The sequence below is a fragment of the Tetrao urogallus genome (genome assembly GCF_951394365.1).
Source record: "Tetrao urogallus genome assembly, chromosome: 9".
NCBI classification, from domain to species: Eukaryota; Metazoa; Chordata; class Aves; order Galliformes; family Phasianidae; genus Tetrao; species Tetrao urogallus.
Window position 1 is genome coordinate 4,546,129 of NC_136822.1, and position 22,865 is coordinate 4,568,993.

The 22,865-nt window shown below is 50.0% G+C and overlaps 2 protein-coding genes across 3 annotated transcripts in view; one reads left to right on the plus strand and one right to left on the minus strand.

The window, feature by feature from the left end:
• The window catches only part of FARP2 (FERM, ARH/RhoGEF and pleckstrin domain protein 2), a gene marked incomplete at both ends in the record, with an annotated part of 54,285 nt that extends 51,164 nt beyond the window's left edge, over positions 1-3,121 (plus strand). The window contains 3 exons of the mRNA XM_079539708.1: positions 1,177-1,284; positions 2,028-2,179; positions 3,031-3,121. Of these exons, the coding sequence (XP_079395834.1) occupies positions 1,177-1,284; positions 2,028-2,179; positions 3,031-3,121 (351 nt within the window). The remainder of the gene's footprint in view (positions 1-1,176; positions 1,285-2,027; positions 2,180-3,030) is intronic.
• A 3,916-nt stretch (positions 3,122-7,037) lies between these two features.
• On the minus strand, positions 7,038-21,504 carry STK25 (serine/threonine kinase 25; the record flags this gene model as incomplete). 2 transcript variants are annotated; one of them, XM_079539561.1, is made up of 11 exons in its annotated part: positions 7,038-7,077; positions 7,965-8,101; positions 10,710-10,781; positions 11,065-11,179; positions 11,673-11,818; positions 12,006-12,191; positions 12,437-12,594; positions 13,693-13,801; positions 14,898-14,954; positions 15,960-16,190; positions 21,475-21,504. In XM_079539561.1, the coding sequence occupies 11 exons, from the start codon at positions 21,502-21,504 to the stop codon at positions 7,038-7,040; spliced, it is 1,281 nt and encodes a 426-aa protein (XP_079395687.1). The 2 variants fall into 2 exon arrangements, with proteins under 2 accessions (XP_079395687.1, XP_079395688.1); XM_079539562.1 differs by lacking the exon at positions 15,960-16,190.
• Positions 21,505-22,865: the final 1,361 nt, after the last annotated feature.

Consider the following 22,865-nt stretch of genomic DNA (forward strand, 5'->3'; position numbering starts at 1 on the left):
CTTTTCTCTGCTCAGTTTTCTGCTCTCTTGCTGTTTCTCCAGAGCTTCCTCCTCGCTATTTGCTGGGTCAGGCCCAACGGCCCAACACAATCACCCATGTTTGTTGGTACCGGAACCAGAGCCTGTCCCTCTCTGATTACCTGTGCATGATTCAGGTAAACCCCTCTCAAGTTCTGTGCTGGTGGGAGGAGCTGTGGGATGCCAAGTGAAGCTGACTTCTCGCTCCGTGAACCCACGTGTTGTGTTAGCATGAGGTTCAACCAGCAGCAGTTGCGATGCTGCCTCGTTGATACAGGATTTCCTCCTATTTCTGCTTCTCAGAAGGGTTCTTTGTGTAAATCTGCTCTTTCTCTCCAGTTATGATCCATTTGCCTTCATTCAGTGCTATAGGTTTCCTTTCCCCATGGCACAGATGCTGGGGACTGACCCTGGGGTGCAGCAGTGACCACATAGCACTCCTCTGCAGCCTGCTTCCCTTTGGGGCTTGGCTTTGCACAGCTGCTGCGTTCTGTCCACAGCTATGGCTTTTATCATCTTTGTTTCTTCTCTGTTTTTTCCTCCTTCTCTTGTTTTTTGGTTTTTTTTTTTATGTTTAAAAAAAAAAGGGGGGAGTGAAAGAAGGTGAATAAAGGGATGAAGCCACACCCTTGTGGCTGTCACTGTTTCCTGGCTACAGACTGCAGAAGACAAGGCTGGCCACAGGGATGAGTCAGGGTTGCACTGCTGTGCACTGCCTGGCAGAACGCTGAGAGCCAGTGAGCAGTTAAACCTCAGAACTCCATGTTAGTGGAATGCACAGTGGAGCAGAATACAGCTGTGTGCAGAACTGGTCAGTTGAGGATTGATTCGGTCACTGTATGTAATCATAGAATCATTCAGGTTGGAAAAGACCCCTCAGATCCCCAGCCAACCCCAGCCCACCCCACCATGCCCACTGCTCAGTGCCACATCTCCACAGCTCTGAGCACCTCCAGGCACAGTGACTGCCCCAACTCCCTGGGCAGCCTGTATCCCAGTGAGGTGATGTGCAGGAGGCCACTTAAAACATGAGTATAAGGGCTGTTATAGGCAGAGCAGTGATATCAGAGGGCTCAGGGTTTCTGACTGCAGCAGCTAACTTTCTTTTGAGGCCAGCAATCAGTGGTTTCATGGCAGCCTTCTGTTTGTTCTTGCTAGAACCAGCTCTCTGGGTACCTGCTAAGGAAGTTCAAGAACAGCAATGGCTGGCAGAAGCTCTGGGTCGTTTTCACCAACTTCTGCTTGTTCTTCTACAAAACACACCAGGTGAGCACGTGGCTGTGTGCTGACGTTTAGGGACTGGGCTGAATCTGGAGACCCTTTGCTTTCAGTTCCAGGTGCCTCTCCTTGCAATCTGAAGGAGAGCAGCAGGTAAATGGTTGGTAGCACTTAATGAAGCCAGGTCTCTGCAGGGCCACGGGCCCCTCTTGCAGGATTTAATCAGTTGTTGTTAATAGTACTTCTGCACTTCATGGGAAGGATGTCGTAACACCTGACTGGTGGAGCTCAGTGAATGAGCAGTCTTTGGTCTATTTCTCACCTGGGGCTGCAGTACAGTCACTGGTTGCACAGGCATCAGGAGTTTCTCTGCCCGTGGTGCTCGCAGCACCTGGTTTTGTAACAAGCTGTGCGGTGCAACGTGTGCCTCTTCATCTTATTAATCACCAAACCTGTCGATTGCATTCAGGTTTCCTGAGGGCGTGTTTCTTTGGGGAAGGATGTTTTAATGATCATGTTGGGTCATGCTTGGCATTTCAGATGCAGCGAGGAGGGGGAAGCAGGGAGCCCAGGCGGCAGCAGAGACAGGAGCAGCACTTTGTGAATGTGGTGCAGGGAGTTGGGGGATGTTAGCAGGCTTCATGAGAGATAAAGGCAGCTTCTCCTGCATTCCTTCCTAAGCAAAGCCACGCAGCCCCTAGCAGCACAGTACAGCAGGGCAGCGCTGATGGCCTGGCACTGGCAGCATGCAGGCTGCCTGGTGCTCAGGCGATGCTGTTGGGCTGTTGCAGGATGATTATCCCCTGGCCAGCCTCCCGCTGCTCGGCTACGTGGTCAGCTCCCCCGTGGAGGCAGACGGCATCCAGAAGGATTATGTCTTCAAGCTGCAGTTCAAATCCCACGTGTATTTCTTCAGGGCCGAGAGCAAATACACCTTTGAGAGGTAATTTTATGTTTTCTTACCATTTATTTCTCGGTATGTAGCACGCTGTTAATTCATTGCTTGCAATGCAGAGCCCTGTCTTTGCTCCCCACTGCCTCCTGCTCTGAGGGATTGTATAGAACACCCAACATACTTCCACTAAAGATTTTCCTTCCCCTCCCGCCCACAAGCAGTAGCATCCTCTTCCAGGGGAAGGCTGTGGTTACACCCAGGGCGGTAGGCTCTGCTCTGTCCCAGGGGTCTGGAGCTGTTCAGAACCCTCACACTGCTTTGTGCCTTGCAGGGTTGGTTTTTTGAGATGTACCGTTTGCTTTCCCTTCCTTGAGAAAGCAGCACACATAGCAGCTACCTGAGAGAGCAGAGCTGTGCTTTTCAATCTTCAGTCATGCAGCAACTTCAGTCTAATTCACTGTTGATGTTTGTCTTGCTTTCTTCATTGCTGCTTTTTTTCCAAATAAGCAAGTGGTTTCTTGTAAGAAAAGCAATCTGTATGACTAAGGGAAGTACTGCCAGCCTGTTCTCCATGCATAAATACTTTGTGTACAGTTCTAAGAGAACACAATGTGCTCTAATAAGAGTTCTCGAGCTCAGTGCACTGTAGAGCTGTTCCTTGAGCAGGCAACCACGTTTGCAGGATATTTGCCACAACTCAAGCATTCGTATGAAGAACCAAGCTCATTTACTGAAACAGAATGAGTATTTCCCTTTAAAAAAAAACGGAGAAGAAAGAAGGATGGAAAGCAGATGTCTTGTGAGGTCTGGTGAAAGTAATACAAGCTGTAACAAAAGCACGAGCTTGTGTTGGTGAGAAGCTGAGCACTCCTACTGCCCTGTTCCTTCTCCTTTCCCAGGTGGATGGAGGTGATCAAGAGGGCCACCAGCTCCCCAGCCAGGTCGAGCCTTTTGCTTCCCAAGGACGAGAAGGATCGGCACACGGACTGAAGGGAGCAGAGCTGGATCTCTGCCATAAACATCGCTAAGAGGCAGGTGGAAGCAGGAGTCTGGGGAGGTGATAAAGCAGAGAACCAGGCAGCTCATTTCTACCTGGTATGGAACGGGAGAGCTTGGCAGTTGCAGACAGGGATCAAGCCCACTCCAAATGGTGTGGGAGAGGGTCACGACTGCTCCAGTTGAACCTACTTAGAGAGAATCTAACAACTGCAGAGCTTTGGTGTGTGCACGTTGTGGAAGGTGCGCTGTGCCAGTTGTATCTGTACAGTAATGCCCTTGCCTGCCCTGCAGGTGGCAAATGCCACCTTTTTTTCATACTACGACTGGATGGTCAGCATACATGGGGGAAAGCAGCAGCTGCTGGGGTGAGTGGTTCACAGCTGCTGGCAGCAGGTTTGCTGGCTCCCAGGGGTTCCCTTCCCTGATGCTCACGGCTGGCTCCAGCCATGGCCCCACTGCTGTCCATGTCAGCTGGCTTGCAGGCCTTAGACTAACAGGGTCCCACAGATGTATTAGTGTAACAAGTGCATTTTGAACAGAAACAGCAGCTCTTGCAGAACAGTTCTGCTACTCAGAGGCTGCCAAGGCAACGATTTTCCAGGGGAAGTGTGAACCTCTGCTGAGGTGTCAGCACGCTGTGGGTTGGTGCAGGTGGGGTGTGTGGTTTCTCCTCTGAACTCTGCTATGGTGCATGCTGAGAGGGTCACTTGCTTAGTCTATATCACAGCTCCAGAGTTCCTTTATCCTATTGTAGGTGTTTCTTAAGGCATGGGATGGCAAACACTTCACCCTTGTGTGAATGATATTTTCAAGGCATTTAAAGCAATATAGGAGAACAAGCTTCTCGGAAAGTCACTGTTGCTTGTGCTTCTGTGTCATGTAAAGACTTTTGAGAATCCCTTTTCTTACCTTTAAATATCAAGGGGGAACCATCTTCTATTTCTCGTGAAGGTGTAAAAGTCACTGGATTCTAGATGGAGCATTAGTGTGCGAGGACTCCATTAAATCTCTGTATTAATGCTGACACGGTTGCCATTTGTTGTTTTTGCAAAGCTGTCACAGTTGGTTGCTTCCACAGGACTGAAATAAGGTAAACACTGTCAAATGCTGATGGATGTGGTTTTGAGGGGCTCTAGGTATCCTGCTTTTATTTTGGTATTTGGATAGCAGAAAAAGGACCCAGGAGTGGGTGTAGTGAAAGCAAAAGGCAAGTGCTGCGTGTTGTGTGGACAGAGGATTGCTGAGATCCCTGCAAACATGGGAAGCAGAGACTGACCTGTGTGTTCGCCAGGACTTCAGATTATGGTCTACAATGCTTTGGGGGATGGGGGCAGGTGGGGGTTTTAAGAGATGTTTCCCAGACTGCTCAGCTGACTGCAGATTCACTCTTCACTGCCACTGTTGTGACGACCGTTGTCCCGTGTAACTTAAATGTACTTAATTTATTAGTGTCTTCATTTTTAACAGTTAACTGTTGTAGGTGAACACGTGTGGATCAACCAAGTATATTATAACCAGCTGAGTTATGTCGTGGAAGTAAATAGCATCTTGATATGAAATGATTTCAGCCTCTTATTCCTGCCAGGTGCAGTGGAGCACTGCACGTGTGCTGTGAAGGGTTTGACGGAGAGCCTGGCTGGCTGGGCACTGCTAGGAGCTGCACGGGGCAGGAAGATGCAGGGCAGGACCAAGCACAAGGCAAAGAAACTGCAGCTTGAACGAATACTTTTTACCTGGCAATAAAAAGTTACGCCCCACCTCATTCATTTTGTTACTTTATTGAAAGTGGCAGATCCCTTTCAATGCTTTTAAAAACTAAAACCATTGTTGTTTCGAATACTGGACAAAGTCTGTGGGGATTGTTTCCTTTAAAAATTTTACTCATTACACTGCAGTGCATGTGAGTAATAACACAAGGTACCTTACTGACACAACTTGCTACTGTCATGAACAGCAATTTTAAAGCAGCAGGAGCCCTTTCTGCTAGACTGCAGCCTCTGCCTTCAACTCAGTAACTTCTGTGTCTATACATTAACAGCTCCTCCTCCTCCTGAGGGAAAGATGGGTTTGTTGTGTTCCTCGTAAGGCCAGGCTCCAAGGCTGCTCACCTGGAGAAACACGGCCCTGCAGCAGCTCCAACGCAATGAAGCAGCAGCACCTTTTCTCTAGCAGATGAGATCACAGTGTGTGCTGAGCCCGTATTTATCCACCAGAGAGGAACAGGAAAGGACTGACACAAGCTAAAGTGAACACCGCACGTGGGGATGGGGAAACGTATGCTCCTCTGGAGCTCCTTTTAGCCCAGCACTTACCATCTGCAGCTCTGAATCAAAGTACCAAAAATCAAGCCTTACCACTACCACTCTGCCTATCTATCTCTCCTTTAAAAAACGCTGAACAGCCGCAGCTTTTGTTCTCAGTGGCTTTGGGGCGAGCCACATCATTCACACAAACACTCAGAAAGATCTGGGTATCTAAGGTCTTGCTGACTTAATGGGAATATCTTTACAATTAGTGAGCAGATTGCTAAGCAACCGGCTATCAGAAGTTATTATCCTAAGTCTATTTTTCTAGACCTTGACAGTATAGATTATATCAACCTCAATTAAAAAGTAGCTTTATAAACTAGTACTATACAGGAAGCAAAGCTCATTGGGATGGCCCTGCCAGCACACCTTTAAGCAGGCACTGCAGCCGTGGACGTTTCAGTCTCTGCCAGCAACCACCACCCCAGCCTGACAGATAGAGCAGAGCCCTGGCTCCAGCCAGTTCCTAGCCCAGGCAGAAAGAAGAGTCAGAAGGTTCATTTAAGAAGATGGAGAAAGAGGCTGAGAGTGGTTTTGGAAACTCCCACCCACAGCACACGGATGCCATTGCTGCCAGCCATCCCACCTTCATCTTTCTGCAGAGGACAGGCATCTTGTCCCAGGAGCTGCTGCGCAGTGCCGACCTGCCCTCGGAAGAACTGAAGCCCTCAGCATTGGCCATGGGCTGCTGTGTTCCCTCTCCTCTCCCTTCTTTTCAATCCTTCTGCAAGGTTTGGGCACATGCAGCTGTCCACTGAGCTCAGAGGTGAGGCCTGCCCAAAGCTGAGTACCGGAACCTTCAGCTGCAGAAAGCACCAGGGAAGGAAACCCCAGCAGCTCCCATGCCAAACGTAACCACTGGCCCCTCCCAGCCTCTGGAGACCCAAGGCAAGTTCTGCTGTTGCCTGCATCACATGAACCAACGCCTAATGCAAAATGATGTCCCAGAGCCAAAAAAGAAGCAGTCAGCAAACCCATCCTCCCATGGAACAAGCTAGGGAAGAGCAGCAGCAGCCTACTTACTTTACTTTGCCTGCTGCTAGAGTCAAAAGCTTTCTTTACTAGCATGTGAAGGAGTTGAAAGAATCCTTCAGAACATCCAAGGAGCTGTTCTAACTTTCCCAGAGGCTGTAGTGCACGTAGAGCTTGCAAACATACCTGCACTCACACATTACAGCTCACAAACACTTCTGTAGGAAGGGTGGGAGGCTGAACCCATCAGGCTGGCCTTTGAAACACACACAGCTGAATAGAGGGGAGCCTTCCCCTTCTCCAGCAGGCAGCCATTTACCAGTGGGATTCAAACCAAGCCAAAATGGATACATCCATAGGGAAACAATTAAAAACCGCGTTGATTACATTGTAAAAACAATTAGACCACCCATCTTGGGTTCTGTAAAAGGTCTAAATTGTACTTGCATTGCAAACCTCACCCTGGGTCATCATGGAAACACGTGTAGTATGGAGGCTCTGAAATGTCCTGGAGTCCGTAACACAATGTTATATCCAACAGCAGACAGTGGTCTGGATTAGAGATGTAGTTCTTATGAAGCTGGAAAAAATCCTTCCTCCTCTCAGAACAGCAGCAGGGAATGTTTGCATCAGCGGGCAGAGGTCAGGTGGTTCCGACTGTGTGAAAACCTTCAAGAAAGAACAGGGAGGAACAGGTCACTGCTGCCTCATAACATCCTCACCTGCAGGAAGCACGCACAGCCCAACCAGCCCTGTGGGCAGAAGTGAGGCTGCCTCTGTTTAACCTCTATCCATTCTCTAGATAAAGCTGTCAGTCTTGAAAGGAAGCCCCAGCACTTCAGGAACACAGCCAAGAATTGCAGGGGCTGGAAGCGATCTCTGGAGATCATCCAGTGCAGGCTCCCTACAGCAGGGTGCACAGGTAGGCGGCCTGGCAGGTATTGCATATTTCCAGAGGAGGACACTCCACCCCTGCTCTGAGAAGCCTGTTCCAGTGACTTCAGAGATTCCACCTGAGCCTGAAGTTCTGAGCACCATCGTTTTACAGCAGAAATAAACCAGGGGCCCTGAGGCTTTACAAGCCTTCAAGGAAGTGTCAGTTTCATGCTTATATTGACAATTAGAGGCTGCTCGCAGTGAATGATACCAGAGTAGCTGACCCTCAGTCATCCAAGGTGCATTTATGAGTATCCCCCCTACTCAGCTGGGGGTTAAAACCTTTGAGAGCATCATGAGGACAGATCCTGTAACCTCTGTGCAGCAGTCAGAGTGTTCTCTCCTGCTGTGATTGTTTGCTGTCTGTATGAACAAACCCCACAGCATATTTGCTTGAAAGCTGTAATGACTTGGTAACAAGGCCTTAAGGAGGGCCAGTGTTTTCAGTCCTTCATATCTAAGGCTACCTATTTTTCCCCACTTGACAGCATCCTATTGCCTCTGATGCCCGGACTGCTCAGCACCACACCTGACTGCAGCTGCAGAGCATAACAGCAGTGCAGTTGGCTGCCAGCCCTGCCCCACTGGCACCCACCTTTGCCCTGAGGACCCTCACTCACCTCTGTACCCGCTCCACCATGTGTGCTATCAGTTTGTCAGAGATGCCAGGGCAGGACTCCTCCGCCAAGCTGAAGGCATTCTCCAGCTCCTCCATAGCTCCCACGTTGCCTCCGGTCTGCTTGTGCTTATCTTTAAGCTGCAACCCAGAAATAGCATGTTAGCTCCTTAGCTCACTGCAGGGAGCACCTGTCAAGCAGTGCAGACATCAAGTTCCTTTCCCTTGTAGGAAGGCACCAGGAGGGTGCAGGAGGGGACCCACGTCCTTCAAAATGGCCTTTTTGTAGGTCAGAAAGATGAGAATGCAAGGTCTGGAATTTAGGCTTTCCTCCAGGTAATAACAGCAGTTGAATTCCTTACAAGACAGGCTGTGATGTGCTGCTAAACATCCTGTATGATACTAGTGCTGGATCAATAGCCCTGAAAAAACACTGATGTATCTGAACTGGTACAATCTCTTTGCTGCTGAGGACAGCCTAACACCCAGACACACACCAAAGGCTTCTGGACAGGCAGGGTTGTAAACACTACAGGATCTGGATTAGTCATCACTTCAACGGCTCCAGAAAAGCGTTTTCCCCAGGAGAATGGGGGAACAAAGCCCACAGGAGGGCCAAGGTATGAAGCCTCTGCTTGCATTTAGCATTTTTAGCCCTCTCTCAGTGGGCTTTAGCAAGTGCAAGTCTCCTTGTGCATAATCCTAGCTGTTGATTTGAAATGGCTGTGCCTTCATCATTCAGTTACATCACAGAAACCTCAACACGTTGCTGATGCTGAGCCCAAAGCAGTCTGCCACTGGAAATGCACGGTCACATTCTCTGTAAGTTTCCCACCATTCCCATGTAAGCAGCTCATGCTGCAGCTCATTCACTGGCACACCAGGATGCAGTGTGCTGTGCAAAAATCAGCCCTTTTTGTGGAACAAGAAGTACCTGCCAGCTAACCCCTGTCCAGCTCAATTAGGCTCCCATTAGGCTATGCCAATTAAGGAGCTTTACATAAGCCCCACCGCTCTTTGCCTGCAGTTGCGGTATCAGCCCTCCTGACTGCTGGAGGTCACCTTTCCTCCCCGGGCCAGAAAGCAGGACACCACGAATGGTTGGACATCACCTGACCACAGACTGCCTGCCTTAGAGGCAGGAGGAGACGCGGGCTGTCCTGCAGGGAAGCTGCCCACCCAGCGCCGCGCTGTGACGCAGGGCTGCAGCCCTTCAGCTTGATGTGCGTGGGCTGCGTTCCATCGGTGCTGCAGAGCAGCTTTCTGAAGGTTAGCAGGGGGCACAGAGCTGTGCTACACTGCGCCATCCAGACTGGCTCTTATTCCGGCTTGGCCCTCTAGGCCCAAATATTGAGCCTGTCCTCTCCTCCTCAGAAGGAGAAGCTGGGTTTCAGGGCTTGCAATTGCCCACACCCGTGCTGACGACCTGCTGTGGGTCACTTTCCATATTAACACCCAATAATAAAGATGCAGGCAGCCATACAAAAGCTCATGAACACCATATCACTAGAAATTCTGTTCACAAAGCCCAGGTCCAGCCTTTTAATGGAAAGAGGTGATCACAACTTAGCAGATTTCAGAGGCGTTAATGCAGCAGTGCAAAGCAGATGCTGTTGGTAGGAAGCCAGCACTGAGAACAACAACATACACACCTGGCTGAGAAGCAGTTTTCCTACAGGTCTTGGAGAAAAGCTTTTTTCCACCTCCTGCTACTGTACACAGAAGCCAGGTTACTTCGGAGATGGCCCAGCACCTCCCCTGCTCCTGATTTTGCTGAGTGGGATCAGCAGGGCCAGCAGGGAAGTCTGACCCAAGGAAAGGAGGGGCAGCAAGTCTGGGGCAAAGGAGCCAAAGCAGAAATGGAAGGCCAAGACATCACCTCCCATCTGATATCAGCACAGTGGTGCTGCTAAGAAGCCCACAGGTGCACTCAGTGGTCTGAAGAGCTCACAGCTCTTCCCAGAAGGCTGCTAAACAAACGAGACTGAGAAATGGTCAGCAATATGTTGCAAGAGAAGCAGCACCTTCTGCCTCATGCGTTGACCTCTGCAGTCAAGCGCAGTGGACTATGGAAAAGGCCAGTCAGCACAGTCCATAGAATCATTAAGATTGAATCAGACATCTAAGATCTCCCAGTCTGTTAGTTCTCCGTTTCCTACGCAGTGCTGTCTCAAGCACTGAATGCCCGCTTTCCAGAACAGCCTCTGCTTTTTGTCCTGAAGCAGTAAGCCCTCTTTCCACATCAACTCTTTTTCCAAGTCTACTGCAAAGTCCAGAGACCATCCTTGGGAAAGCAGAGCCCTGTGCTGGAACAGCATCAGGATATAGAAAAGAGCAAGTCCTCAGGAGCAGGGAAAGGCATCTGTGACTGGCAGCCCAAGAGAAGGCCCACTGGATCCTGGCACACAGTGTCTGTATAAGGTATTTCTTACTAAGAACCCCCCATTTCTACTCTCCTGCTGGGAATAGCAGCTAAAGATCATTGCCAGTGGGCTCCATTATGATTATCTTCCTCTCTCCCTTAAAGCACTCACCTAAAAAGCCAATTACAAACATTATCCTGTCAGTAACTGTAGCTTTTACTGCACCTCCACATCCTCACCCAGAACACAAGGCAAAGAAATAGTGAATTTTCAAACTCATTTTCTTTGTCCATCTGCGACAGGCCACGCAGTCAGTCACTCCTGAGCTTTGCTACCCTAGCAACAGAAGATGGCCCAATAGTTGGCAGAGCCAAGGGCCTACTCACCTCCCCAAAGACTGGGTGGACAAGTGTGGAGAGACACTGTGACCGTGGTTGTCTCTTGATGGGCTCAGAAGGCTAGAAAACAAGGAAAGAAGTTATAAGCACATGTAAAGGCTTCCCAAGCTCACAAGCTGCCAAGCCCTTTTTAATTTCACTGCACCTCAATGGCACCTCACCAGATCTCAGGAAAACCACAGCTTGTGTTACCCTGAGGACGTGGAGGAGAGCTCTGAGGCACTAGCCTTGATATTGGACTAAAGCAAATTTTAGACAGAACAGGCACGACTGGCAGCTTCACCAAGCCCCATGAGATTGTGTTAGCTTAGCCCACTTCTGAAGGAACAGATGGCAACCAGACCTTCTGGGAACCATGAAGTGCCATTCCTTTGTGCAGCTTGCTCAAGGAGTTGGGACGAATAGTTGGTGGGAATGTCCAGATTGGGCCCTGGTCTCCGTCCTCTGTGTCTCCATCACTGCCAACGAAAAGGGGAGGTCAGGACAAAGCCTCAGCTCCACACATGGTTCTGTCTGTGCACTGTCGTAGTCACAAGCTCTCTCCCACACACTGATTCACAAACACAAATATATATATAAGTATTGCCACAGTTATAAAGCCTGAAGCTCTCTGAAAGGAGATACATATGACTGAATGCACATAAAATACGGGTAACAAGAGCCCTGTTTCACTACATCAGATGTTTCTCATTACTGCTTTTGGTTCCTTGCACTCAGGAGGTGTAGAGGTTCCATAGATAAGACTAGACTAGAATAGCAGGCTCCAACGAAGCAGAAAGAGGCACAAGCCTGTTTCTTCAGGCAGCAGTCACTCCCACAAAAACAGACGCTCACATGTTTTCCTGGCTATGATAATGATCTCCAACTCAGGTGTGGAAAAGGACCTCAGTCACTTGCACCTGGGCACGTGTGGCATAGAAGGGGCATCTTCCCCGTGCAGTGTGTACGTACATGTCAGAATCACCAGAACTTGAATCTTCTCCATGGCCCTCTGACTTCCAGCGCTTGAATCTGTCAATCAGCTCCATTAGGAATGAGGTTTTCTTGGTGTAGCGTGTGATGAATTTGTGCTTTAGCAACTCTTTAGCTGTTGGCCTCTGGAATAAATAAGGAAAGCAAGCTGCATCTAACCTTCTCTGTACAATAAACATGCAAGTGTACCACCTTCAATTCTTGCCAGTTTGCAAGCTCAGAACTACTTTTTCTTCAGTAGAGAGCAAGTACTGCCCTACAGGGGTATTACAGGTCCTACATCCAAAGGCAGAAATGGAGAGCAGTACTCACAAATCTAGGATCCTTATTGAGGCAGGCTTCCACAAACTCCTTGAAGGGCTTGCTGTGGTGACCTTCAAGTGTCGGAGGGTTATTTTTGGGGATCAGGAAGAGAACCCTCATAGGATGGAGGTCAGAATTTGGAGGCTCTCCCTTTGCTAATTCAATGGCTGTAATTCCAAGGGACCATATGTCTGCCTAAGAGAGGAGCAAACAACAGTGACTACAGAGCAGCAAGGGGCAATTCTGCGACACAGAAGCGTGCAACTTTGGCACAGCTGAAGGGCTCATCACATAAGATCACACAGGGTGCTTCACAACTAATAGACAAACTTCTACAGACCCTGAATGATAGGAAAGTACACTACCAGCAGCATTTCCCTGTATTAACCCTACCACCCCCTGCAGCAGCATCAAGCAATCCTTCTCCTGCTCTAGCTCACCTTGAAGTCATAAGCAGACTGTTTGATGACCTCTGGTGCCATCCAGAATGGAGTCCCCACAAAGGTGTTCCTCTTGATTTGTGTGTCTGTCAGTTGTCCAGCCACTCCAAAGTCAGCCAGTTTCACATCTCCTTGTTCCGAAAGCAGCACATTGGCAGCTGTTCACACAAATAAGTGTTAAGTCCACAAGTTCTCGAGTCACCTGCAACCCACACAGATCTGACCAGTGGGAAGGGACATCCCACAACATCCCCCTTTGCCTCCATGTAAACCTCAGTTTGGATTCCCAGTGTCAGACTCATCCCTGTGTTCTGCTGGGTAACACAGAATACTTCTGTGGTGGTAATAAGGAGTAGCTTTGAAGGGCCACACAATTACTAGATGTGATTCCTGGATGCACAAAGGTGAGAGGCACTTGGCCCAAGGTACCTCAAATGATCTTTACTTTTTTCCCCTCGCCCTTCAGCAGCATTCAGTACAGGTTAAACAGCAGATCCCTGAAAGCAGCTCACTCATCCTGGCCTTGCTTCCCACTCACTCAGCTTAAGAAAGCAGCACTGCTCAGACTCTGGAGGGAGGGTGTAGGTCTGCAGAGCTAGCAGCTATAGAAACCTGCAATATCACGTAGACAACAAAACCCTTTCTGTGCCTCCCTGCATGAAGTTTCCTCATTCTCCTTGTTCACATGCCCTCCTGCAGAGGGTCAGGCAGTGTGTATCCAGCACTGCCATCCTGCTGTCCTTTGATGCTCTGCTCCTGATGTGAGGCTTCTCTATGGGAGGCAGGTGCCAGATCTCTCTGCCCTGCACAGGGCCAGAGGCCACAGCAATCAGGACAAGAGGACACATGCAGCCCTGACTTTCCTGGGCTATGAACCCTGCCTGCAGACACCACTGCAGTAAGTTTTTCACCACGATAACCAGCATGCACGTGCCTTGGCATCCATCAGAAAAGCAAATACCCAGACCTAACAGCCAGCTGATAGTGGAGCACACCATTCACTGACTCCTTCACTTTAATACCCTGTGTCCATGCAAACTGCAAGTGTCAGAGAAGAGCAACAGATCCTTACTGTTGCACTACATCCTGAAGACAACAAAAACATGAGCTGCAATAAAATGAGAAGTACCAGATTCAGAAACAAGCAACCCTAAGAAACAGTCTTTGAAACCTGTCAGATTAGTTCTGTGTCATCCTTCTGAATTTATGTTTGGAATATCCCTTACAGCACAGACAGCCGAGCTCCCTGCTCTTACCTTTGATGTCCCTGTGGATCTTCCTCTCAGAGTGCAGGTAATCCAAGCCCTTTAGGATTTCCCTCAGGATAGTAGCTATGTAAGTCTCTTCCAAGGGCCCTGGCTTTAGCTGAAAAAGTGCAGGAAGACAGCTTAAAGGGTGAGTGATGCTTGCATTTTCAAGCCTCTCCCATTTGTTACTTGGAAACCTTTGTCAAGCAGATCATATTCAGCAGGAAGCACCGACTGCACACAGCCCAGTGCACATCTTGTTCTACAAGCAGAATGCCAGACTTTGCACCTGGTTACATGACATGGAAAATCTTTGAAGGCTTTTCTGTTAGTCTCTTAAAGGCTTCCCAGACAAACAGCAGGATGCTCATCTCTTGCTCTCGCTTGGAAATACACTGGTGAACAGAACACCTTATCTGTTTCTCTTGTTCAAGCCTCTTTGCCAGCACGCAAGAGCTGAATTTCAGCCATTGCAACAGCAGTGAGAACGTGTGCCTTCTGGCTGTGGCATGACAAGGTACTGTATCACAACTTTTCTCCTTTTAATCAGTTCTCTTCTAAACAAGCCCTGCCTTCTGCTGTTGATTACAGATCCCCCTACTGCACCCTTCCTCCAACTCAGTGCAGGCTCAGCAGTTTTCACTATATGACCTTAGTTCCTTCTGGAAGAACAGGCTTTATAGTCCCAAAGAGAAAAGCAGAATCCTGTGAAAGAATACAGCACAGCAGAACTTTTTTTTCATGTGTTTACTATGCATACTTTAGTGTTCCCCTGAAGTCTGGGGCAGCTTGTTAGACATGATCAGTATTACCAACACCTGTATCCCAACTGTAGGCCAGCTCCCTGCCAAAGCCTGATGCCGTGCAAGCACTGAACCACAAATTTCTGGCAAGCACAAGACTTCAGTTAGGTGAGCTATGGATTTATGTTGCTCAAGAACAACTTACTGCTGTCAAATTCATTTCACTGTTTTTTTCTACTGTAAAGCAACAGAACACCCTGGAGAACTGTGTTTCAACAGCTGAGCCCCATGCAAACGTTTCCTCTGTCCTGGGTATGCATAACCAGCACATCCACCCTGCACTGCCTCCCCTTCAGGCACAGGGCTGTCAGAAAGATGTCACACAGCAAGTCAGCATCTGCCTTGCAGGCATTTCACAAATCAAAGCTTCAGCCAAGATATGTCAGGGCCCAGAGCTTACCACATACTTACCAAATCCAAGGCTGAACCTCCTCCCAGGTACTCCATGATTATCCACAGCTTGGTGCCCTGCAAGTAACAGCACAGTCCAAGAGCAAAGACGGCTTAAGATCAGGCAGACAAGCAAAACATTTGAGGTGAACAGCCCTTGTGCACAACACAAGAAATGTTGCCTACCACAGCTCTCAGAGACAACAGAGGACCTGCTCCTACCTCCAACATTTGTTTATCTCCAGTTCTGCCTAAGCAAGCTAAGTACTGCTGAGGGCACCAGACTGCACAGCCCAGGGAGATAAGTATATTGTCTGGCTGGAGCCACTCAGCAGCACTCCAACGGATCTAGCACATCTTGCCAATGACAGGAGAGCTTTGCAGCCTTTGATTACATTAACAGGATTCCAGTTTGAAGGCTATGGTCAGCAAGGCACTTTCTTTCTCCCTAGAGAAGAGATTTCCAGACTGAGCTTCTGGTAGGAGATAAGCAGCTGGTCCACAAAACCACAGCTTTCATGGTGGTTTTGGCAGAATGCTGAGAAAGTGCATTATCACCTGTGAAAAATATGCAAGGAATAATCGGGATCCAAAGAGCTCAAGGATTGCTGTGCCATACAGCCAGCGTTACACATGCCTCCAGCAGCTGGCATCATCATTAGGAACTTCTATTGGGGGTTCCTGAACCTGTTCTCAGTAGGAACATCACCACCTCATTGCTCCACCACTCCTTCAAAGACTCAGACCCTGTTCTTTTCATTACTTCTTCAACCCTTCAGTACATCCTTCCCTGCTCCTGTTCCCTCGTAAGGTAGGGAGTGTGGTAAGAGAGTGCCCTGCTCTTGGGACCATACCAGGAACCTCATTTCCACATGCTCTGCAAGTGACTTCAAGACCAGCCTTATATGAAAACCACATACACGCAGTGGACAGAACCACTGCTGCTCCTGCTGCCACACTGACTCAACGCCCATGGCTTGGGCACCCGAGCAGTGCTGTTTACCATCAGCAGCTGTGGCTCCTGCAGAAGCCCAACCCAGTCTCCAAACTTCTGGCAAGAGAACTGCCTTGGCTTTGTCCTACCTTCAAGTAGGAGCCATAATAGCGGGTGATGTAGGGACTGTCACACTGGCTGAGCACTGTAATCTCTTGCTGAATGTCCTCAATTTCATCCTCAGCCTCCTCCAGATCAATAATCTTGATAGCAACCACTTCCTTGGTGCGGTTGTCGATCCCTTTATACACTTCACCAAACGATCCTTTGCCAATCCGCTCCAGCTTGGTGAACAGTTCCTCGGGATCCACCCTGGAGTGCTAAAAGGGGAGGGAGAGAAGGCAAAGGTCAGCAAGTCCCGCAGCAGCCCGCAGAGCACCATGCACACCAGATCTGTTTGCCTTGCATCTCCTATCTACACATCTGCTATGTTGTTGAATTCACCTGAAGCCCACAGGCCCTGCATGGGCTCAGAAACGTATCAAAGAACACGTCCAGGATAAGAGCTGAAGCAGACTTTTACATCTGCTCCTGCAGATCAGAGCTGGAGAGGAACAGGAGAGAGGCCAGAAAGGAGAATGACAGCAGGATCCACTCCTAAGAAGGCAGCAGCTCCTTTGGGACAGGATGATGTGGCATGCAGCTCAAGTGCAGGCACCAAATTGGGGCCAAATGAGCTTCATGAGCAAGGATTCATCCATACCTGAATGAAAGGCAGGTGAGGTGTATCAGAACCAAATTTCATCTGAAGACTGGGATGAGAAAATAGGCACAGATCAGAGGCCATCAGAAGTTCACAGAGACGTTTCCCTTCTCACATTCAAACACTTGACTGATTTGAACGATTTTCACCTCCCCTGCTTGTTTGGAGGGCAACATACTCCAGCAGTACAAACACCAATTCCCATCAGCTGCCTTTACTGCAGCCTGGTTTTCAGGCAGACCCAGCCCTGACGGAGCCTCGCATCTCTCAGGAGGTCAGCAGCACTCTGTGAGGCCTCTGCCCACCCCGCAGTACAAGGAGCCACATGGACACCCTGTCTGCACTTCTGGAACAGCCTCCTCCAGCTGGCACACTCAGGCACAAGAGTGAACAGCATTTTCCTTATTTGATAAGCATATCAACTGGGAAGCTACTGACATGACCATCAGAGAAATACTGACTCACAATGGCTGGGCTTCAAAGTTAACTCTTTGATAAGAATAAGCACAACAAGGGAGGAAGAATCATCTCCTGATGTTCTTTCATTCTGTTCAGCTGCAGACCAAGAGGGCCTGCTCTGCTTCGTGCTATTAAAAGTCTCTTTGTGATTAATTTTTTTTGCCTTAAAAAAAGGTCTAGTTTAAACAAAAAGAAAAAAATCTGGCAAATACAGCTTGACCTACAGGAAGCAGACAAGTGGTTACAGGGAGTTCTCCACACCCAGAATTTCTCAGTCTCACCTCACACGTCACCCAAAGGGACCACTCCCATGCAAGGACTTTGAGCTGGGCAGAGATTTTATCTGAGCACGAGGCAGTGGTGTTTTTGCAACTAACACCAGGTTTAGCAGCATCCCTGGGTGCTCCTTACTGATTAACCAAGCAGTCATTACATGTTGTTTGCCTTCTGCACCCAGTACATTGCTGCAGGGAGTAAGCTTCACAGTCAGCTCACTCAACAGTATTTCCACATGCATTCCAGTCCAAGATACAGATGGATAACCAAATATCTTTCTGCATCCATGGCTACACCCAAACAGGCTGTATTTGAACAAACGCACTGGGAACAGACTGGAGGGGATAGGCAGTGAGGAAATGAGATGGAGATATATAACAGAGTGGAGAGAGTGAAGGAAAGGAAGATCTGAGCTTGAGAAGTGTCAGAAACCAGCACAAGAACAACAGCTGTGGTGCAGGAGGAACAGCTTGACTACATGCAGTTCCCACCTGTTGGCCTCTTTAACAAGAAGGGGCAGCAGAGTGGCCCAGGCACTGCCTCACGCAGTCACCTGCTGCACTGGAGGAACATCATTCATCCCACCAGCCAGCCACCAAGGAGAGAAAGAGAACCATCTCTGAGCAGCACCTGGCTCAGCACACATTCTGCAGGGCAGCAAGACTGCAAGGAAACCTCCCTCTCCTCCTACCTGGATCATTTTTCCATGAGGAAAGAAAGGACAAGGGATGAGCTACTGCTTCCCTTCTCAGCCTTGCGTGGCACACTGAGGAATTGGGGCTGAAACTCTTCAAGAATGGGACATCAAACAGCAGAGCACTGGCTGCTGCAGGCAGCTTCTGGGACAGCCAGCAGTTTGTGTTGCAGGCTCTGTCATCACAGCTTCCTGAACAAGCGTCTATACTTTGAGGTAGGTGTATCACGCTTTTTGAGGAACAAAGCAGCTCAGAGGTGGTAGAGAAGACAGACCATGACAAGCACAAGAAAACTTTGCCCAAGGAACTCAAGAAAGTAATACAACTCTGATATTTGGTTACCCTTCTGTATTTTTGACTGGAATGCACCTGGAAATCCTGTCGAGTGAGAAGAAGGAACGAGGCCAGAACTGTTCAATTGCAGGTGCTAGATTTACCTTGCTGTAGCTTGCACTTCAAAACTGATTTGGAAATGCTTCAAAGCTCTTAGGTGACAGGGTGAGAGTATGCCCTGTGCCACGCTGCAGCGGGATGTAGGGGAATAGAATAACACATTTTGTGTAACCTGACTTGCTCCTGCACCAGTAAATCTGTTCATGTGGAGCACTGCAATGAGGGGTCATAAAAAGCAGAATCTGTCCCTTTTCTAAATACCCACTGATCTCAGCACCAGTCTTTTTGTCAGAGAACTGCCCTGCAAAGCTACAAACTTCATTAGTAGAAATGCAAGAAGCCAGATGAAATAACTCACACCTGCATAAAAAGTCACAGATAACCCAAAGCACATCATTAGCACCTGTCAGCTTTGCAACTCTTGGCCAACTCGAGATCTTCCCATTTTCTTAGATATTCACAGACCCCACCAGGGCTGCAGAGCAGAGCTCTGGGTCACTGCCAGAAGAGCTGACTCTCTCCTTGTTGTACTGCAATGTATAAGCCTTCAAGGGATGAGCACTTCACTGCTCACTTTTTGTCTGACTGCTTGTGTTCTGCATCACAGTTCTGGAGCAGAAGGCCTCGTGCTGTTTCTCCCCACTGAGTGCATTCAGACTAGAGATGGCTCAGAGTTGGACAGCACACAGAGCACTATCTTGTTTGTACACACAGAAAGAAAACAAGTGTGAGAAGGATGAGGATGATCCACCGGTAATGTGCCATCTGGGATCTAATCTCTTTGAAACTTCCCTGTCTGTGAAACGACAGCACGGTCAGCTGCTGAACCCGAGACAGGTTCCAGCTTCAGGAGTATAAGAGACAAATTCTCAACACTTTGAACCTCAAATATGAAACACATACATAATCTATTGTCTGAGACTCCCAACTTGCTTCACTGATAGCACTGTTTTGCTTCAAGGTAAGAAAGTATTAGCTAAAGAACTTGAGACTTTCTCAAGGTCACTTAAAGGAACAACAGAACTGGAAACAAGCTGGATTCAGAGCTTTAAAGACTGCAGTGCAAATACACCATCAGGAGGGTAGAGCTCCCAACAGAGGCCCACTGCACTGTGTGTACACAGCAAAGGTCAACCTAGAGAAGAGAGCACCCAGCTGGCCTGGGCAGGGAGGGAGCAGCACTGAGATAAAGCAGCTTAGGGATCTGCCTAAGGTAACCCAGCACATCAGCAGCAGATAAGGAATCCGAGACAAGTCAAGACCCTGACATCCCAATCCAAGTCCTATAGTCTCTCTATTTTTACAGCACCTCCTCACCCATACTTAAGACTTGGCTAGCAGAATATATAGGAACTGCTGAGTCCCAGCCTGAAGCACTGACTGAGCACCCAGGAAAGGAGCTGATCAGCCCTGGGAGCACAGGTGAAGGCAATTCAGCTGTGTGACTGGAACAGGTGGAGCCTGGCTGCACCTCTCTTAGACCTCATTTAAGGGCTGACTGCCATTGCGGAAGGATCTCTCTGGAGATTCCTCCTTGGTGAAGCTTTCCTCTGCAAACCAACAATCTTCTGATAAAAGTAAGCAATCTTCTGCCCTTCCTTTATAGCAGCTCTCTATTGTGCTGGTCCTTCCATCATCGCACCTTTGTTGTAATGCCTTTCCCATTGTACTGATCTGTACAATTACCATACAGAACTTTAAGCCAATTCTCACTGCTCTTCCAGGAAGCTCCACTTAAACAGAGTATGAGGTGCCACCAAGGATTCTAGAAGAGACCCAAGGAAGGAACAGGTAACACACACTGCTTTCCTATTTGAGCTCTGGAGTTAGCACAGTATGACAATCTCTTAAGACACCTGACATTTGCCTAATTTACAGATTAGATAACCAGAACTTTTCATAGTCTCTATTGTTGAACGCTGTCTACAAAAAAGCTTCAGAGCAACCACTCTGCACCAACAGAGCTCAGCTCCCTGCCTTGAGCAGACAGAATCCTTCCTTCTCTCATTTCTCTCCCTGTACTGTGACTCACTGAGGCACTAAATTTGCATTTAATTCCACCAGTGCTTTGAGGAAACAGTGTATGTGAAAGGCAGCATGCAAACCAAGATGCATTGCAAATCAATTTTAAACCAGAAGGGGTTTGGAGGAAGCATCATCTCAAACTGCAGAAGCTTTTAGTGCTGTAGTACTACACCTATAAGTGGAAAGGACTCTGGGCAGCCTTGGTGGTGGTTGGTGACCCTCCCTGTGGCAGGGGGTTTGAAAATAGGTGATCACTGTGGTCCTTTTCAACTCAGGCCATTCTGTGATTCTGTGAAAAGGCTCTAGAGAGACCTGAAGAAGGGCTGTAAGAAGGAAGGAGACAGACTTCACTAGGACAAGGGGAAACAGTTTCAAACTAAAAGAGGAAAGACTCAAACTGGATATTGATCACAGAAGGAAGAAGTTTCTTATATTAAGAGCAGCGAAGCATTGGCACAGGTTGCCCAGATTGGTGGTGCTGCCCCATCTCTGCAGACACCCGAGGTCAGGATGGATGGGGCCTGAGCACCTGATGGAGCTGTGGGTGTCCCTGCTCAGTGCAGAGGTTGGACCAGATGCCTTTAAGGGGCTCTTCTGATTCTATGTAAAGGGAAACACCCAGATTTCTCCCCAGAGATCTGCACTCAGCGCTAACACCTGCCAACCACCAAACATACCCGCAGCCAAGCTCAGAAGAAGGATGATCCAAGCTGATACCGCTCACGTGCTTTTAGCCCCGAGTCACGACATCATCTCATGCCATCACGACAGCAGGACGTACTTACAGCCCCCGAGGGGTAGGACACCCCAGCGCTCAGCGTCACACGGGATCGCTGAGGCCGGAGAAGCCCTTAGGATGCCGAAGCCGCAGCAGCACATCCATCGCTGTGACCCAGCGGCGCACCGAGCGTACAGAGCCCGCTCCGCAGGGTTTCGGCGCGGTGTGCCCAGGCCGCCTCAGCCGAAGGCCGGGGCGACAAGCTGCCAGCGAACAAAGCGCGGCTCCGCGGGCTGCGAGCCGAGCCGCGACTGCCGGCGGCGGGCGGCCCTTACCTGGCTGGCGAAGTCCCTCAGGTGAGCCATGCCTGCGCGATCCTCGGGGCCGCGCGGGCGGCGCTCCTCGGCCGGCGCTCAGCTGCGGGAGACAACACAGCGGCTGTGCACGGACCCGTCTCGCCCGCGCGGCCCCGCCATCCCCGCTCCGCCCCCCCCCCGGTCCCTCCGCGTCCCCCACCTACGGCCCTCGTCCCCCCGGCGGAGCGCTCTGCGGCGCCATGCCGGGACCCGGCGCGCGGAGCCGCCGCCCGCCCTGGGACACCGAGCTCGGCCGCGGCGCCGGGAGCGACGACGCGGCGCCGAGTGGAAGCGGGAGGGGAGGCCGCGCCGCGCCGCCTGCTGGGAGCTGTAGTTCCCGCCCCGCCCCGCGCCGCCCGGGTGCCGCCCGTACGGACCGCGTGTCCCGGCGAGCCGCGCGCGGGGCGGGCGGAGCGGCTGAGGGGAAGCGGAGGCGCGGACTACGGCTCCCGTGGCACCGCGCGGCGCCGGCTGTGCGCTGCGGCGCTGGGATTACGGCGGCAGGGAGCGGCGCTTAACGCCTTGTGTTGGTTTCATTTAAGGCGAGCCCTCGTGAAGTGCCTTCAGAAGCGCCCCTGCCCGGCAAATCGCCGCCTCTGGGAGCGATCGGGGCTGGCGAGCGGGTTTGTGGAGCAAGCCCGCTTTGTTTTGTGTCGCTGCCACCAGGTGGCGACCACGGATTGCAGCCCTGTGCCTCTGGAGCGGCACGCGGCCCTGCTGGGCTCCGTGGTGCTGGGTGAGGAACAGCTCGGTCCAAAGAGGAGCTCCGGCATCGGCACACCGACGGGCTGAAGTGCTCTTCTGCGCTGAGCTGCTGGAGGTGAGCGGTGCAGAACAGCGCTGTGCCTGCGGAAGGCAGTTAAGCAGCGAAACTAGAGAAGGAAAGGAGAAACACATTGAATTTATCACCTCCCAGGAGCAGCTTCCAAACTGCGGGGAAGAATGCACTTGTATGGAGGAAGCAAGAACTGGGCTTTGCCAGCAGCTTTCCTCCTCGCTGTGGTTTACGGCTGCTGTCTAGACTGGGCCACTGAGCTTCTGTTCAGCAGATGCTAGGCTGTGCCAAAACAGCCTCTGCCTCAACTTGCAAGCTATGCTGACAGTGTTAAATGGGATGTTCTTCCCCGTCGGCCTTCTTTATGGTGAAAGTTTTGAACTGAAGCAGCGAGTGCCTTATGTGGATTTAGCAAAGCAAAGTAGTAGAAGAGAGTTCTCCAAACCTCAAGTGCTCGTTCAGTGCGAGGCATAGGGCTGATGAGCTCCACCCCACCTGCCAGGCACTGCTAGGCATGAGGTGGCTGCTGCGTGATGGCAGCTGTGAACTTCTCCAGGCCTTAAACCTTGCTCCTTATAGGAGATGCAAGGACAAC